This window comes from Trifolium pratense, linkage group LG6, assembly GCF_020283565.1.
Source record: "Trifolium pratense cultivar HEN17-A07 linkage group LG6, ARS_RC_1.1, whole genome shotgun sequence".
Lineage (NCBI taxonomy): Eukaryota > Viridiplantae > Streptophyta > Magnoliopsida > Fabales > Fabaceae > Trifolium > Trifolium pratense.
The window spans coordinates 14078194-14097234 of NC_060064.1; the positions used below are offsets into that span (position 1 = coordinate 14078194).

The 19041-nt window shown below is 31.8% G+C and overlaps 3 protein-coding genes and 1 non-coding gene across 4 annotated transcripts; 1 reads left to right on the forward strand and 3 right to left on the reverse strand.

Annotated features, from left to right (window-relative positions):
- The first annotated feature begins 1256 nt into the window (after nucleotides 1-1256).
- LOC123888243 (cysteine proteinase inhibitor 12-like) lies at nucleotides 1257-4620 on the forward strand. Its single transcript, XM_045937220.1, has 4 exons — nucleotides 1257-1638; nucleotides 2347-2566; nucleotides 4015-4160; nucleotides 4310-4620. The coding sequence occupies exons 1-4, from the start codon at nucleotides 1435-1437 to the stop codon at nucleotides 4427-4429; spliced, it is 690 nt and encodes a 229-aa protein (XP_045793176.1). The 5' UTR covers nucleotides 1257-1434; the 3' UTR covers nucleotides 4430-4620.
- A 177-nt stretch (nucleotides 4621-4797) lies between these two features.
- Nucleotides 4798-9939, reverse strand: LOC123888242 (cytochrome P450 98A2). Its single transcript, XM_045937219.1, has 3 exons — nucleotides 9239-9939; nucleotides 6155-6552; nucleotides 4798-5634 (listed from the first exon to the last, which is right to left on the reverse strand). Exons 1-3 carry the CDS (start codon nucleotides 9723-9725, stop codon nucleotides 4990-4992), a joined length of 1530 nt encoding a protein of 509 aa, XP_045793175.1. The 5' UTR covers nucleotides 9726-9939; the 3' UTR covers nucleotides 4798-4989.
- Nucleotides 9940-14090: 4151 nt separating this feature from the next.
- LOC123893398 lies at nucleotides 14091-14286 on the reverse strand. Its single transcript, XR_006803494.1, has one exon. It is a non-coding gene; the product is annotated as a U2 spliceosomal RNA (small nuclear RNA).
- Nucleotides 14287-14357: 71 nt separating this feature from the next.
- Nucleotides 14358-18316, reverse strand: LOC123888244 (peptidyl-prolyl cis-trans isomerase FKBP65-like). The gene is made up of 12 exons (XM_045937221.1): nucleotides 18089-18316; nucleotides 17824-17910; nucleotides 17425-17685; nucleotides 17129-17203; nucleotides 16923-17003; nucleotides 16578-16775; nucleotides 16235-16321; nucleotides 15825-15991; nucleotides 15592-15714; nucleotides 15351-15497; nucleotides 14961-15088; nucleotides 14358-14671 (listed from the first exon to the last, which is right to left on the reverse strand). Exons 1-12 carry the CDS (start codon nucleotides 18216-18218, stop codon nucleotides 14572-14574), a joined length of 1584 nt encoding a protein of 527 aa, XP_045793177.1. The 5' UTR covers nucleotides 18219-18316; the 3' UTR covers nucleotides 14358-14571.
- Between the last annotated feature and the right edge of the window lie 725 nt (nucleotides 18317-19041).

Here is a 19041-nt window from a genome sequence, read left to right on the forward strand (position 1 = left end):
ACTTCCACCACAATTGATTTCCTCTTGTTTTGATTCTCCACATTGGATTGAGATTCTTCAATCATTGGAGACTTCCCCTTTGCAATGTGTGACATGGTGGAGAGGGATTAAATTGGTGAAATGTTTTGTGTTTTGTGATGAATATTGTGAAGGAATTGGGTCAATTTATAAACATATTGATGGAAGTATAGGGTGCCACGTGTCATCCCTAATTAATTAAATCTTTATAAGATATTTCTTTTTAGTGAACTCTGATAAAGTTTATTTTCTATATTCATTGTAAAGTTGATGTATCTAGATTATAATGTTGTCTAGATACATCAACTTTATAATGAATGTAAAAAATAATTTTTTTTTATATATAAGACCGAAGAGAGTATAAGTTAGGTACAATGAATTTGGTCAAGTAGTAAGAGTTTTATGTCACTTAACATAGGCATATTCTTTTTGGTTATTTAATTTTGGGATAAGATCAAGTGTGTGGTAATTTTATGATAACAAATAGTTTTTTTATATGTTTTTTTAGAGGATAACAAAGACATAAGAATTAAATATATTTTTAGCCTAATACAATTATAAAGTTTATATATAATAAATTTTAAAATATAGTTTAGTTAATGAACCGAGTGTTCAGATGAAAATGTTCTTCAAGTTCGAATGAATTGTCAGATTTGTGATTGATGGAATATGATGTGATTTTTCAAGTACCAAAGGGGGAAAAAGTAATTGCAACAATGTTAGCAGGGCAACACTCAAAGTTAATATTTGCTTGAAGGTGAGAGAAATTGTTAAATTGAGGTAAAATGTATGTGCAGGGGTGTCTCCGAGTTTTAGGAGACTCTGTGCAAAATATAAAAGTGACCCCTTAATAAAAAAAATAAAAAAATTATCGATTTAAATTGCATACGAGTATAGATAACTAATATATTGATACTCATGATATTTATGAACATTAACAATATATAACTATTATTTTAGGGCCTAAAAATTAATCTATTAATATACATCTGATATTTTATAGGTATAACTAATATATAAGTAATATTATAGGACCTCAAAATTTTGAGTTGAGACCCTCAAAATTTTGAGGCCCTATGTCGTCGCACACCTTGCACATGCATGCGAGTCGCCTCTGTGTATGTGTACCTTGATGGTGAGTCTATGCATACATATATAGTGAGATTTGGGGAAAAACACCGATCGTGACAATTGATTGAGTTGAATTTAATAGGAATGATTACATTTCGATCACCCGCAATTACAATGGGAGGGGACCGAAGCTAAAAAACACATAAAAAACAAAATAACACGCAAATCATTGGTGGTTTAGGCGTCAAGAAACCGTATAAAAGCAAAACAGAACAAATCAAACATTGAAATACAAAAAAAATAAAATAACACGCAATTCATTGTTGCAGAGTGAGAGAATAGTGAATGAAGATGATGAAGAAGTTCCATGTGATCTCTGTTTCCATTTTGCTCGCACTTTTTACTCTCTTTGAGTTAGGTTTATGCACGCGACAACATCGTAACAAAATTGTTAGAATGAAAATCGGAGCAGTCGAGGAAACTCCAAATGATGTTTCTAAAATCGAAAGCCTCGCTCGTTTCGCTGTTCAACAACACAACAACAAAGAGGTCTTTTCTTCTTAACTGTTTTTATTCCGTGATTTCAATTTATTACTATAATCATTTGGGTTTGATTTGATAATCTAGGTTTTGTTTATTTTAATTAGGGCATAATAAATAGATTAAATTCCCTTTTTGGTTTAGAAGGGATTGAAATGCCATAAATTTTTGGTGAGAATTTCTAATAATTGAAAATATATAACTTGCTTTGTTTGGTCTTGAAATTATGTTTAATAATGTAAAAAAGAGCAATGCTGACACATAAGTACAACTCAGATAGTAGCTGCAGGAACATTTGATGTTTTGGGGTTCCGGTTCAAACCCGCAATTTCATGTTCATAGGCACTTAATGTGTCTGAGTTTCGTCGCTAGACTCTTCCGAACCAAAAACGAAGAAGATGAGTAGCATCTTTTAATACTATTTGTTAAATCGTTGATTTCATTTTACTTGTGTGTATCCAGTTATAGTGTGTTATATATATCCACTTTGTTGTCATTTCTTGTTTCGACATATTGAGAACACTTTGTTGTTGATTTTTAGTTTCCGACATATCGAGAGGACTTTGTTGTCGATTTCTTGTCTACGACATATTGTCCTATGATGGAATTTTCTTAACTTTGTCAGTCTTACAATGTTGCGATGTTACTTTTTACAATTCATGAATTTATAAATCGAAGTATAAGTTTATTAATTAATTTATATAATATTTTATGCAGAATACCCTTCTTGAATTTTCAAGGGTATTAAAAGCAAAAGAACAGGTTGTAGCGGGTAAAATATATTATCTAACCCTGGAAGCAGTTGATGCCGGAAAGAAGAAGATATATGAAGCCAAAATTTGGGTTAAGCCATGGATGAACTTCAAGCAGTTACAAGAATTCAAACTTGCTCATGCGATCTTTCCCTTCAGGAGTTCTGATCTGGGTGTTAAGCAAGGTGATTTACTGCTTATATTATTATATCTACTCATGAATTTTCATTATGAATGTTTCTTTTGTCACCCCTTTGTTGCGAAGTTTTATATGATTTCTTTAGTGATTTATTGAAGAACTGACTGGTATGACGCCATCTAGAGGTTTCTAAAATATAGATAGTAGCAGTGGCCCATTATGGCATTGCAGTTATGACAATGGATAGATGAACTTGGTCATAGTTTATAAGCCTGGATGTGCATATTTTTCGACGGACGGTCTGGATTCATTATCAATTGACTTGGAAGATGTTCATGCATGTTATATTACTCTCGTTATTCCTTTAACTCGTCCAAGTAAACACACAATGTCCCAATAGTCTACTAGATAAAAAAATAACAAAAACGTTTTTGCCTGTAATGGAGGGCTAACTTCTAGATTCATGTGACAAACGAACTTTCTAGTTACTGCAATTTGAATTAATCATAGCTAGAATCATCTTAAAGACTATAGCTATCAAGTGAGAAGAACTAAGCTGCTTAAATACTCTACCAAGCATATCAAACCACTTGTGTAGGAATTGATCACGCTAATACCCAAGTCCATATTATAGCACCTTTTCCAACCCAACGAAAATCAGCTATAATATCAATCGATAAGTATCCAAGCACCTGAGGAACTCTCCTTTATAAGATAGGTATCAAGGGAGTGAACGAAGCCACTTAATAATCCATTGAATTTGATTATCCCATACTACTCGATGTGAGACTCCATAATACCCAAGTCCCTATCACTCTGCCAATTAGAAAACTATGAAATTCGGATTTTGGCTTTACTTGTCTCAGCTTCTCTTTTTTCTTTGCTTTTACTTTGATGTTCATGAGCAAAGCACCGTAGCTGTTATTGATTGTAGATAAGAAACTATGGAGTACCATAATTTCTCTGTAATCTTTCATGCACTTAGTATGCAGAATGTGGCTGTTTGTACCTTACAATCCTTATACTTGGTGGTGAAACTGTGTAATATTCTTAGGAAGAGAAATTCCCTCCCTTCTTCCAAGACATTCAAAGCTGCCAAACTCTTTTCATAAATGGGGATATATCAGGCGAGAGGAGTAAATGTTGACCATCAAAGTAAACCATGAATTGTAAAGATTAAAACATGTCGCATGACTTTCTTAAATGGTATCTCATAATTAAATATCTGTTAATTTCAACAATCAATTTATGCATTCAAGATTTAGTCCTATATGTGATGTCGATTCCCTCTTTGATATTTTAAATAAAAGGCTCTCTCATGTGCGTGTGTGTAATATGCAAGGTGAACCATTCAGGTTTTCTTACTTGCTTTTGAGTTTTGTCTCTGCTTATACTGATTTTTCCAGCATAGTTGTTGCTCCAAAAGTATACTGTCTCTATTTGCTTTTAATTATCAATGGTTGTTTATGAGAAATTGTACCAATTTTAATTCAGAGGGACACAAGTTAGGATGGCATGAAGTTCCAATTCACGATCCTAATGTCAAAGATGCTGCTAAGTTTTATATGAAGTCTCTTAACATGAAGGTCAACTGTCTGTGTCGGTATGAACTTCTGGACATTGTTCGGGCCGAAATCAAGGTGAGCAGTTATATTAGTCATATTTTATTAATCGGCACACCCCCTTCCCATTTCTTTTGTTACTTTTCTTCCTTGTAAACAGACCTGTTTTGACTCTTTTTAATTTGTATTTACCTTTTTTGTTTGACATATTTCTGCTTAAAATGCAGGTCATTGAAGATTATGTCAAGTTTAACTTGCTTCTGAAGGTAAGCATGAAAAATAAAGAAGAACGGTTAAGGGTTGAAGTAAGTAAAAAACTAGGAGGAAGTTATTACTTGAGCATGTAGGAACAAGATCACTCCTGAATGAATTGGCCATCTTTATATTTGTTGATGTAAGTAAAGTGATGCTGCTATTGTTACTTATATGAAAAACTAGCTGTTCTCTGAACGTGTTCTGTACATAATTGTTTAGTTGTATAATACTTATAAGGACAAATTAAGATGCATATTGATAATATATCAACTTGCCTTTCATATTTTAGATATAAATAGTGAGCATATCATTAGCTGAATTATAAAAAAGTTGTCTTTTAAGACACTTGTCCGAGTTATCGGGTTTAGGGTTTAAGACACTTGTTGGTGTTTGGCTAGGACTGGGATGAGCCATATTGAGTTTTCACTTTTCAGTGGCTCCTACCACCAAAATCAGATGCTTAGAGCTCCAACCATTCAACATATTTTTAAGAAAAGTTATGCATTACACTACAGGAACTTCAAATCCAAAATCTGAAGGGGACAACAAAGTCAAATTTGTCAAGAGTCTTACATAGTTTCTTAAATTGTATTCCAAAAGAAAATTGACTCAACAATGTGAATAACAACAACATTGCAGTATGAGAAAAAGATTAGATATCAGCTGGCACACGTTTGTACAATTCTGAGGGAAGCCTAGGAGAAGCCACAACCTGTAAGGGCGTCCTCATATATGTAACCATTCCAGGGTTCTCTGTCATGTCAATCTCCTCAGGATTCACTCCCTCAGGTGCTGCCCAACAGAAATGGTGCAACAGATGACCCAACATGGATGTCACCATATTAATTCCAAGTTGTGCACCCGGGCATACCCGACGACCTGCTCCAAATGGCAGTAGTCTAAAATCATGGCCCTTCATGTCTACGTCCTCCTCAAGAAACCTCTCGGGTCTAAACTCAGTTGCGTTTTTCCACACAGCTGGATCACGGGCGACAGCCCATACATTTACATGGACATTGGATCCTTTGGGAATATCATAGCCACCGATTTTGACATTGGCATTAGTGCGATGTGGGAGCATTAATGGTGTTGGGGGGTGCAACCTTAGAGCCTCTTTGGCTACAGATTGTAGATAAGGGAGGCTTGAGAAGTCAGTTTCAGTCATCACCCTTTCAAAACCAATTACCTTGTCTAGCTCCTCTTGTGCCTTCTTTTGCACTCTTGGGTTCTTTATCAACTCAGCCATAGCCCACTCAACTGATATTGCAGTTGTGTCCATCCCAGCTGTAATCATGTCCTGTCAAATAAAGAAAAATATGAGCTATGCTTCTATATGGTGAAATAGAGAGATCTAGATTCCCGAACTGTCAAAAATGGATCTGGATTCTGTGGAGTTGGAGGGAATGGACTGCACTACAGTCGGTCATATATGGACCGTTTGATTAAGACCAGACGGTCCAGATTTTTACCTTGAATTTTATATTTAAAAACAGTTAAAATATAATCTTGATCGGACAATCCAGATGTCCTGACTGCATACAGTTTGACTGAACATAATTCAATTCCGTCAAAAAAGGATGCAGTTGTTGCAGTAGTCAACAAATCAACGCTATTAGATCAAGATTGTTATACTCATTTCGAAGTTGGTATTATAAATCATATGTACTAAATATGGATATCAGTCTTTCAATCTTAATCTAGCGATACCGATTTGCAGACCGTGGCAACTGCATCCTTATACCTTACAAATTCAACATAGAGAAAGATAAAATAAACCAAAAGATTTGTTTAAAGATTATTAAAAAAAAAAAACATACCCAAAGTAGACCAATGATGGTGTCTTCACTAAGGTCATATTTATCTTGCAAAGTGAGAAGAGCATCTACAAAATGTTGCTTGGCACCACCAGATTTCTGACGTGCCTGAGTATGCTCATCCATGATAGCTCGAGTAAGTCGGTCCCGACGAGCACCGTGCTTGGCAAAAGCCTCCTCTTCTAATGGGAACATCCACCTCAACCAAGGAATATGCTCTGCCATGGCAAGAGATGCTCCTAGCTTTAACCCATTTGCCACTATAGCCTTGAATTCCACTCCTTGCTCATCCATTACACCTTCTGAGTTCACAAATCTTTTCCCAAATGCCAGCCTTGTGATGTTGTTGAATGCAACTGCCCCTATGTACTTCCTCATCAATATACCTTTCCCTAAATTTTCTGCAGAAAAACAAATTATAAGTATACATTTGATCACGAACACCTTATCCAAACTTTATATTTTCAAACTGTTGCATGTTAGTTAGAAGAGAGAAGAAATCTGCTACTGGTTCTAACTTCTAAGAATAAGTAAAGGGAAATGCAATTTTTAAAAATCAAAATTGCATTTCTATCAAAATGTAACATTTTATTTTCCATGATGATTTTGACTGATTATTGTTACATTTACTGATTTACAACATGTTTTATGTCAAAGTCTGTGTAAAAAAAAAAAAACATTTCTATAACTTCTCTGTTAAGAAAACATTATTACAGTTTTTGTACACTATCTTTTCCTTGTTACTTAAGAGCAGAGGCGTCTTTGCCACATGTGCGACGGCATAAGGCCTCATAAAAATAGGGGCCTCTAAAAAAAATTATAGGGTAGTAGTATTGGTAAATGAGATGTATAAAACTAGAGATTACAAGCTTCCAAATGAGAAATTGTGGAGTTCAAATACCTGAGATACTCTTTATTCTAAAATGATGAATTTATTTGTTACAAAATGTTCCTAAAAGAATTTTTTACTGTGAATACATTTTTTAGACGTTTTATAGCTAATTGTTATACTATAGTTTTATCAAATGGAAAGATGTGTAATAGAGATTGTCTTGTTATACTATAGTAAAAAAATGATTATTTTTTAGGGTCATTGATGTTATTTTTAATTTAAATCGTTGACAATTTTTTTGAATTTTTTCTTTTATTAGAACCTATTTTTAATAATTGCACAGGGTCTCCAAAAAGTTGTAGACGTCCCTGCTTAAGAGCCAAAAATTAGGTAGATAGTTGGTTTGTGACATGACTAAATAAAGTGTTATGACCATAATAAAATAGTCCAGCATTATATCCATAGTGCAGGCAACTATATCTATCCAACCACTTGATCAATTATTAGGTAAAGTTTTTTTGATAAAAAAATGGTAAAGATTGTATCATTTCAAATTTAAAACATGTTAGTTAAACAAAATATTTTATCAGATCCATTGATTGAATATCAATAAACTAATCAAGTCAATTTCTATCATTAATTGAAACATTTTATTGTTGTGTAAAAAAAATTGTTCATACAAAATGGAAACCAGACATTGTGACTTAAGAAATATAGTGAGTGAAGGGTGGTGTGTTTTTAGACATTGAAAATAAAGTGCAGGTTTGATATCATGAATTCTCAATGTGTCGATTAAAATCACCGTAACATTGTATTTCTTTAAAGATGTAAGTGTAACTTTTATAAAATTACAATGGCTTACGGTAATGTTTTGACTACATGAAATTCTTTTAGGCACATCTTGTGTTTAATTGGCTCTTAATATATATTTCTCTGTTTTTTTTTTCTTAAATTTTATTTTGAAGTTCAAACTATTAAAGAAAATGAGGACAGAAAAGTAGTTGGTAAATTAGTTAAACCAACGCCATCTCAAAATTTATAGACCTATCTATTTCAACAACTAATGAAGGCATGTTTTCTTGACATACAAACTTTACCAACCAAAACCTATCACAAAATTCCAACATAACTTGTTTTCCCCAAAACCTTAACTCATTGCATCATTTTCTATTTCTCCATTGACATACCAAACCCCGTAAGAGAACTTAATACTAGTTTTTCCAATTAAAAGAAAATTATTGTAACTTTAAAGGAATTTTATATATAATGTTAATTATTTAAAATCCTTATTTTGACAATGAAGCAAAAAAAAAAAGAAGCTTATTTTGAGGAAAATTTATCTAATTAATTATTCACTATGGCATTTTTTTTTTTACATAATTTATTCACTATGACATTAAGCTACAATGAATTGGGATATTTTTTAAAATGGATTAGATGCAGTCATTTTCCTATGCAGTCATGTGGTCATCACGTTTGTAGTTGTTTGATCAAGATCGAACGACTTAAAAATGCATATATCTTATCTTCTTTCTAAAAATACTGTAGTTAAATCAAGACCAACGAATCTTGACCAAACGGTCACTAATATCTGACTATATGACCGGAATGACATTTTTTACTTTAAACAATTCCACAAAGTATGTGATGATATATATTTTAAGATAATTCTAAAAACATCTCTACAAATATAGTAATTTGTTAAAGAGAAATTAATCTCAGTGTTTAATTTCATTATTTTAGTCCTTATTGTTCAAACTATATGTCATTTATTTTCCACAAATTTTTCAAACACATTAAAAAATCTCTCTATTTTTAAATTAAGAAAATCAAGTTGCTTGTAAGTTTGTGACATTGCACACACACCTTAAGCTTGCTTAGTATTTTTTAATATATTTTTTTGCTTATTGAATAATTGATGATTCTGTCACCAACTCTAGTAATTCTTTATTTCCTTCAAAAAAAAAAAAAAAACTCTAGTAATTCTTTATAAAATCATTTTAAAATTTTTCATTCTTGTCCTGATTTTAGTTCTTACCCTGCTTCTATTTATATGTTTTCGTTTGAAAATTGAAGATCAACCCTTTTTATTCAATTAATATAATCTTGTTGACAATAAGCAAAATAACGTAGAAAATCCATAATAACTTATTAATCTTCTACTAATACCAATAACAAAAACATTCATGAAATAAAACGAAAGAAAACAGAGTATTTCCAAAAGAACATGAAATTAACAACAAAAATAAACATACCAGAATTGGTGGAGTCATTGAAAATGGATTCAACCATAGCAGTAACTTCATCTTCTCTAATAGGCCTCAAAGCCTCAATCCTCTTAGGCGAAAAAAGCTCCAACGTACAAACCTTCCTTACCTTCACATAATGTGGTCCATAATCAGCCCAGATTAAATCCTGCCCATCTCGGCTAAACTTTGCGGCTGACCGACTTCTGTGCCGGTCAGCCAACTGTTGATCCTTCTCCTTTAAAACCTCTTTTGCCAACTCTGAATTTGAAACAATCACATTCAGAGTCGAACCAAACCAAACTGATATAATGGGCCCATAAGATTGGGCCCATTCAGCAAAACACCGGAACCTGACCGGTTTTATGTCGTAAAGGTTTCCGACTACCGGCCAGGGGCGTGGACCGGGTGGAAGCTTGAATCTTAGTCTTTGGAAGAGTGTGTAGAAGAGGAAAATTGTGATGAGTGAAAGAGGTATTGTGAGAAACAGAGCCATTGTTTGTGTGTTTGATTTGAACAGAGAAGATTGGAGACAGGTTGATCATGAATATATGTTAGAGAAAAAAAAAATGGGAGTTGGTGAGAATTGGATTTATGTGACAAATGTTAATCTTTTTCTATTTTTGTGGGTATTGATTAAGTTATTGCATTCACCAACCATATAAGTGTAACGTGATATATAGTAAGTGATTAAATCACTTTATTTTTCTAAGTTTTATATCCTATGAAAACAATATTTTTAATATGTGAGTTCTATGTTGTAATGTAATCTAATATTTAAAAATTATTAAAAATTCTAATGACGATATGATTACTGTTGATTTAGCGTGAAGTAAATTTTTATTAAGTGTTATTATTGGCAACTAACTGAACTAACTTTACGAAAATTATTTTTTGTTGTTTTAATCGAACTTATATTAATTAGATCGTTATCTTACAATAAAAATTCTGAGTACCATTAACCCTTACTTTCAAAAGGCAATGGAAGTCGTGGTTGGATTTTTTAACATTTATAAATACTGGTCTATGATTTGGTCAAAAAAAAAAAAATTGGTCTATGATAGACAATGATCCACATCAGAATTTTTTAAGAATTTTATTGTTATTTAAAGAATAAATCTTCAATTAAGGTATTACTTTTTTTCCTACTTAATTAGTCTAAAAAATATATTAAAATAATAAATTGTTTCTCTTTTTACTAATAAATAGTGTCTAATATTCCTTAAAAAAGAAAAAAAAATAGTGTCTAATATTTTATAAGTTGTGTCTAACATTTTTAAATTTGTTATGTTATTTCTGACACAGTAATTCTTTTTTTTTTACAAGATTTCTGACTCTCACACACACACACACACACACACACACACACACATATATATATATATATATATATATATATATATATATATATATATATATATATATATATATATATAATAATAATAATAATAATAATAATAATAATACGGTGACCAATTTAACAAGACGTAAGAAATTACTTATAAAATGCCAAAAAATTAAGTTAGAGAAAGTGTAATGTTTGAATGACTAAACTGAGATTTACTCTTATTTAAAATAAAATATAAAATTTAGTGCTCCTATAAATTTTTAATTAAAAGTAAATACTAAGAAAAAGGGAAAAAGTAAGTGCCCTTAATCCAACGATGAAAAACAATAGTAGAATTGAAATTTCATATGTATAATAATGAGGTTGGCTAAGCAGTTGTAATCGTTTTGACTTAATGTTGAAATTGAAACTATAACTGTATTCCATACGCAAAGTATGTCGTCTAATGTTTGTTTGTTTAAAAGTTGTTTATTTTATTTAAAATATTTGTTTTTTTTTTATATTACTTTTATTTCTTTAACCATTGACTCGAGACACTATTTTGCATAATTTATTTCTAAATTTTAAATTATGCTAGTAATGATTATTTAATTTTAAACTGAGTTATATGAGTGATGAGTAATAGGAAGGTTGAGATATTTGGTGAAGAAAACGAATGCAATTGTATTTGGAGTTTAAAGGGGTGGGTGATTAATGATGTGGTATAACAATGTAACAGTTTAATACATTCAATCATTTGATTTTAATCGACGGTTTAGAAAAAAGACAAATTTATTTTTTATTTCAAAATTTAATAATTTATATCGTCCGATTAAAATCAGACAGTCTTTGATATCTGACTTTAGGGAAATTTTTTGAACTACTCTTGTGGGGTTTTGGATTGTTGAGGAATCAATGGTTGGTGAAGATGTAGAACCCTCCACTCCACATTGTACATCCCATAGAGACACTTCATAGTGGACTACTTCATATTGGTAAGATATAGACTTTGATTGTTAATCAAGGGTTGGTGTGTGTGAACAATGACACCATGATGAAGTTTCTGCCTTTATTTTATTTTGGAATAGTTCTTTATTTATAATGTTGCTTGGTTTTATAGCGATTTGGATTTCGTGCGGTTGTCGATTACATACAGTCATGCAGTCAGGGTTTCTTTGTTGTCTAACTTTGATCGGACAGTCTACAATTTTCTGATTAAAACTACATATTTTTCAAAATCAAAATATCCTTTTATTGCAGACCGTCTGATTAAAATCAGACGGTCAGACGGTCAGAATTAATGACCGCATGCAGTCAATGATTGCATTAAATCCAGATCCGTTTTATAGGGATTGAGTGCTACAGTGGATCCTACGAGTAATTGGAAGGAGAGAATCTGGATATATCAAAATTGTGTTTATAGATACTATTCCATTTTTTGTATTTTTTGTATGATAATACTACTTCATTCTTAAATATAAGTAAAAATTTATTTTTAAATTCGTTGAATAATTGATGTATGCTTTTGAGACGGTTGATCTCTCTTAGCATATTGTATCTGCCAAGAATCAAACCAAAATCCACATTACTAGTAATGATGACATAACTATGGAGCAAAATGTGCAGCAAAAGGAAAATGTGGTGGATGATGACTTAATGAAAAAGGAAAGTGCATATGGAGAAAAATGATAATTAGTTATCCTTGTAATTGCCTTACTAATAATGTTATGAGTTAGGACTTGGGAGGAAAGTCCCACACGTATGGTGGGTTGGTGAGATGTGAAGTATTGACACTGGAATGAAGGCCAATTTTTAAATAGGCACAAATATAAATATAAGAGGTTTAGTTACACACTCATCATAATCATGAAAAAATGAAATAAAAATAAAATAAATAATGTGTACTTTTTAAATAAGTATATTATATTACCGATTGTTAGCTGGTTCATTAGTAATTGACGCTGAACTTGGTAGGAGGATCACGGTTCGATCCCCCGCAATTGTAATTAGGAGGGGGCTGAAACTACTTGATACCAGAACTAACCTTCGAACCAGATTAAACTGTTGGTGAAGCCAAAAAAAAAACCATATTATATTTATTTTGACGAGTGTATGCCTAATTTTTATTTATTTAGGCTAGTGTCCAAGGAATGAAATGGAGATAACATGACTCGGATATTAAATCTTTGATTGTGAGTTTTAGGAGGTGGAAGAATTTTGACAAAAAGAAAAGAACAGAAAAAGTAGGAGAAATGGAGGAGGTTAGAAGGAGAGGATTTTGAAAAAAAAAAACTTTTAATTTTGTGGAACTTATAAATTGTATTAGAAGAGAATTTTGAAGAGTTTAAATAGTTTTTTTAAATTCAATGTATGCAGTTATAATATTTTTTAAATTAAAAATATATTAATCATAAAAATTTATTTATCATTTTCTATAAAAACACTTTAAAAGATGAAGATTTCTCTACTTTTCTCTCCTCCAAACTCGCAAACAAAACTTAGTGGTACGTTTGGATATGAAAAGTTTTACAAGGGAGGCCGGGATGACTTGGAGTCCGTTTAATTTCCCTTATTTGGATTTATATACTGACTTAAGTTTTGTGAACCATTTGAGAGAACTTAACGAAACTACTTACGACAATTTTCATAAAAAGAATTTAGCTTATTTTCATAAGATCTTCAATATAACTTATGAAAACAACTCGTAGCATATAACAAAATAATTTACTCAAGATCACTTAGATGAGATGGCGCAAATCTCTTCTAACTTAATCAAGGTTCTGGGTTCAATCCCTGGCTTGGACATGCAGCAGTGTTAAAACTCTTACGGAGAGTTTGCAACTCATTTGGGTCCTCCAAGGCTCGAGAGATTAGTCTCTGCAGTTGTGCGCAGAGGATACCCGATTTACAAAAAAAAAAAAATATATTTTATATTTTGACCTCTTCTAATAAATATTTTTCTATATGCACCATCCAAAGAATTGAAAATCATTCAAGAGATAACATATGCGGATAATAGATTTATAATTGTTGAATGGCTAAAACTCATTGATTATTTTTTAAAAGATATCTGTATATTGAAAAACTAGAGACCACAATTGCTCAAATCAATAACAAATTGTAAGAGAAGAAATCAAAGTTGCCTAAAGAGCAATTTCCAAATAACCCCTGTAGCTCTTGTTTCCTTTCAAGTTTCAGCCCCCAAACACATCCAATTCACTTATCAGAAAGCCATTAAAAATAGAAATTAACTTTTGCCACTCAACTTCATTTCTCGTGCGCCCTACAAAATTATCAAAATACTCTATAGTTCGCTACTTAGTTAGCAAACACCCCCAAAAACACCTACGTTTATAACATCCGCTATTTAAGTAGCGGACAATATTTTTCAAAAAACGCAAATAATTAATAGGGTTTCAAAAGTAAATCTCAAGAAATGATTCAGACATACATCAAATTAACGGGCTAAATATGTAAGGCCCACAGTAATAGGAATAGAAGAGAAATTAAGCAAAAAAGTTATAACTAGAATTGGTGGGGTGCGCCTAGCCAATGCAATAGTGCAACACATTGGTGACACACGAGAAGCCGAATAGCAAGCTATTGTGATAGCTTCTCCCCCTCAAAAAAGTAATTTAATATCGTGTGACTCAATGAGACACATATCAGATATTAAACTGATAAGAACAGATACTACACTTGATCTTAGCCAAAAGGCCGAGAAAGGTATGAGTTGTATTTTGTACTCGCTGCTGGTTTTATATATCACATCTACTCACTTGCTTTCTTATCTCCTCGATGTGGAACACAAAGGCACATATATTGACTTTATTTTATTAAGTGTATCTGTAATTGTTACAAATAATATGAAAAACTAACCCCTGCTTAATTGAGGTTGATTTTATGTTTACATTTGGGCTATACCCCAAAAATTAAAGTAAATAAATGATAAATACACACTACATGCATATTTCTACTTCAAAAAGAGATGTGGAACGCAAATTCACTTTCTGAACTAATTCATCTTTGAAACCATTGTACTAAAGATATCAGCTTCATATTTAGTGTATTCCTTTTGCTTCAGTTTGAGCTCTTTGTACTCAAGTTTAATTTCTCTGTTAACAAGCCAAGTAAACAAATAATCATTCATTTTTAAGGCGTGTTTGATGTTCAAAATTTTGGTGCCTTATGCGTCCATGTCAGTATCAAATTTTGTCTAGTGTGCACCGTGCCTATGTTAAATAGTTTTGCACTATGTACAAGTGCATTTTTCGCTATTGGTGGAATTTATTCATCCAATGGTAAAAATTCACTTGTGCATGATGCAAAACGTGTCTCAATTGTGCACCGTAGAATTGGCCTATGAATGTGCATAAATAGAGTTGAAAATGCAAATAACTGTACCTGTTATTTGGATCAATAATCAAAGCTTTTTTTATATCAGCTTCAGCTTTCTCCAAGTCTGATGTTTTAAGGTATGCTTGGCATCTTCTATAAAGAGCCTTCACATTTAAGGGATCTTGTTCTAGGACCTGTCTCAAAATAGGATCAGTTTAAGAATTCAACTTTTCGCGTACATAACTTTAAACGACACTTAATATGAGACAAAGGGAGTAACAACTAACAACTATAGTAGAGAAAACATTATCTACATTTGAAAACAAGAAACAGAATAAGCAATTGTTAGATTTAAATTAAAAGCATTACTAATTGTTCAAATTAGTATTACTAATCGAACAATTGCTTATTTTGTATCGTGTTTTTAATACATTGAGCATTATGATCAAATAATACCTTTGTGCATAACCTTGCAGCTTCAGTGTACTCCTCCAATTTAAGTTTACAAGCAGCATTGTTCAAATTACACGATAATCTCAAAGTGTTAGCATGAAGCTTCTCGTCTTCGCTAAATGTGTGATCAAATTCGATGTATTTTACAGCCTACAATACCAAATCAATAAAAAAAAGTTCATTCTGTTATCGATGTGCATTATACGCTACAATGTATTCAAGGTTTTAAATAGCAGTCGCAGACCTTTTCATATTTCTTTGATGCGCGAGTAAAATTTTGAGCCTTGAATAGAAGATTTCCATCATGCTTCTTTTGTTCACAAGCTTCTAGTTTCTCTTGAGTGTCCATTTTCCAAAATGGCTTCTCCTATGAGAAGTTGCAAAAATCGACTAAAATGTAAAGATAAAATAAAAACATTGTGTTGATATGTTTTGAATTGAAGGAACTTATATTAGCAATACATAGAAGTAGATAACCTTAGTGAAATCAATTAATTCAACTTCATAATAAATTTTATTATTGTGGGCCTTGTTTCCTTGCAAATTACTATGGTCACACAAATATTCAGCATTGATAGTCACCAAAGCTTGTTCTTCTTTTTTCATTGTCATTATTGCTTTTTCTAGACCCTCATACACTTGTTCTGAAAATGCATAGAACAAAGTACCACAAATATTAATGATAATAATAATAGAAATATCTAACTACCGAAAATTTTACTCCCTTCGTGACAAAATATAAACAAAATTTACATTTTTAGGTTTATTGCAGCATAATTAATGTATCTGATTTATAATATAGACCAGATACATTAATTATGCAATGAACCTAAAAAAATGAATTTTTCTTATATTTTGTCTCGGAGGGAGTAACATCAAAATTATACCTTCTTGAGTTGTGAACTCAAAAAGTTCTTCCTTTGATCCTTTCCTCTCGATAATTGTACCATCTTCTCCTTTACATAAATATATGACTGTAGAAAATGAAAAACATTAATTAAGAAACTAATATGACTATGATGTATTTTTATTTTGATGGAAACGGATTCAGTGCAATCGGTCACTACAGTCAAACAATATAAGTCATTCGACAGAGGTCGAATGAATCACATTGTGACCATAACCACAAAATTGAAACTCAACCCTCAAATTTTCATCAAAGTCCAATGATTGACGGTTGTGACTGTTGAAGACTGTGTCAAATCTATTTCCATTTGAGGTATAGTTTACCTTTCACGTGAGATCCTTCGTTAGGACGATCATGCCCCTCGCCGGCTTTATTAACTTTTTTCAGTATTTTCTTATCTCCAGTGATATCAGTAACAACTTTCCATGATACCAACTCAAGTTTGATGCTAATTAAGTTAGATTCTGGTAAACCATCAAGCTCATCATTTGTAATATTTGAATTTTGACTAATAAGGCCATCTGCAAAATTAATGTCCTAATATTAGTCATATTATTAAGTAGTTTCAATAAATAATCTAATGCAACAGAAACAAAATGAATAAATTCTTGCAATACATGCATACATACATCATCTAAAATAAGAGTGGCTTCTTCTGATAAACTTACAGAAAAATTTCATGCTCAGCTCTGCGACCTCGCCTTTTCTCATCGTCTTTACTGCTATACTCATTGCTGGACAAAGATAGCCTAATTGAATCATCCAAGAGATTGATCAGTATTTTATCAACGGCAGAGATCATTGATTGCAATGACTACCAATCGCACGAAATCTGTTTCCAAAAACAAATGTTTAATGCTTGAAATGTACTTACCATCACTTACATTAAACTCGACACCTTTATCCGACTTGATAAGCATTCCATTTTCAAGCCTTGCTTCATATTTCACTGTCAATCAATCATAATCGCCAAATCATTAAAAACGTTTGATTTTAATCATAACTAATTCTTCTAACATACATATATCAACGGTTGTGATTTGTTAACGGTATAGAAGTACATTTTTATATTGACACTGTATCAAAATTAAACTCTGAAATAAACGACTCATTCATCGATGATATAAAAACATTACTATAAATTCTATAATTGTGATTGTTATTTGTTACCTAGCACTTCATCGAGCTCTTTTGGAGTAGCCCATCCTCCTCCTTCCCTTATTGTCTTTTTCATGATTCCTCCATCACCAGTCAAATCCCTAATAGTACTCCAACACAACATTTCAATCTCGAAAATTAGAGTTGCATTAGGAGGAATCAACGGTGGAGAACCAACTTCACCGTATGCTAAGTTAGGTGGTATTTTGAAGATTGCTCTCTCCCCTTTCTTCATGGTAGCAACTCCTTCATCCCAACCTTTGATAACTTCACCTGCAATCAAATTCACAAATGCTATCAAAGTGCTACCGAATACTAAAATTAAAGACTTAATGTAATTTTTTCTGTCTATAATTTCCGTTCATAATTCAACTTTTTCTAGTAGTATAAAATAAACGACGAGGCACTTACCTTGGCCTAATTTGAAATGAAACGACGAGCCTTTATCATAACTGGATTCAAGAGATGGTCCATTTTCAACTTGTCCACTGAAATGAACTGAAATTAAGTTGAAAAAAATAAGTTAGTATTTTAAAATTCATTGAATGATTGATGAGAGTAAGTGAAAAAGTTGTAAAATTTAGCATGACCCTTTTTATGTTATGTGACAAGACAAACATTATGAATCATGAGCTGAAACAAAGAAAGTACATACAGTTGATGTTTTTGTACTAACCTTGAACTTGGTCACCAGAAAATGGAGTTTGCCAAGTAACACCTTTTCTGAGAATCTGTTTAGTGAGACCTTCATTTCCAATTTCTTTGAATGGAAACTCTGAGTCTTGAATTTGGTGAGAGAGTGTCATTGGAAGATAAAAATAGAAAGAGTGAGAGGTTCAAGTTTCTAAGAAAGGATAAGCCGTTATTGGTTTCCCTCCTTTTGGACCTTTCGGTTGAGATATATTACCACAAACCATCAATATTATGTAAAAATAATAATTATTTTTATTTTTATTTTATTTAACGTTTGAATTTACTACCATTTGTGTTTTAGTTTAAGTTTTTTTTTTTTCTTAATTTTTGTTTAAGAAAGGATAAGCCGTTATTGTGATATTTCAATTCATCATATTTTTCGGGAAGGAAACTCTTGCACGAATATGCTTGTTAAACTGGGTGCTAATCATTCAGAGTCTCTAGCGATGGTGCATGAATCATTATAATCTCTCTTCAACCTTATTAGCTTATGTTGTATAGGTGTTTTTTTACCTGGACATAGTTCTTAGTTTTGTTTTCCTTTTTTCCTTTTTACTTACGTTTGTATTTTCTGTATCATATTAGTATACTATTTTCACTGTCGTTTAATAGTGATTAATCTTCATCAAGAAACATATGAGATACACAAGGTAAATTCTTCTCTTTTAATTGAGTGTTCTCCATACAAAGAGTCATAAATTGAATTCATGATCACTTGGTTAAGGAGCTTAAAATAAACTACTTTTAAGATACCCTTTCAAACACTCTTTGATCGGTTCCACCAAATTATGTATATCATACATGAATTTGATGAAACTGGTATAAATTTTAATCAATAAAATAGAGTGTGTTGAAGATGTGTGTTAGAGGATACATTGCAACTTTGCAAGCATTATTCAAAAATTAAAAGTAAAAATGTGCCTTAGAGATAATAGT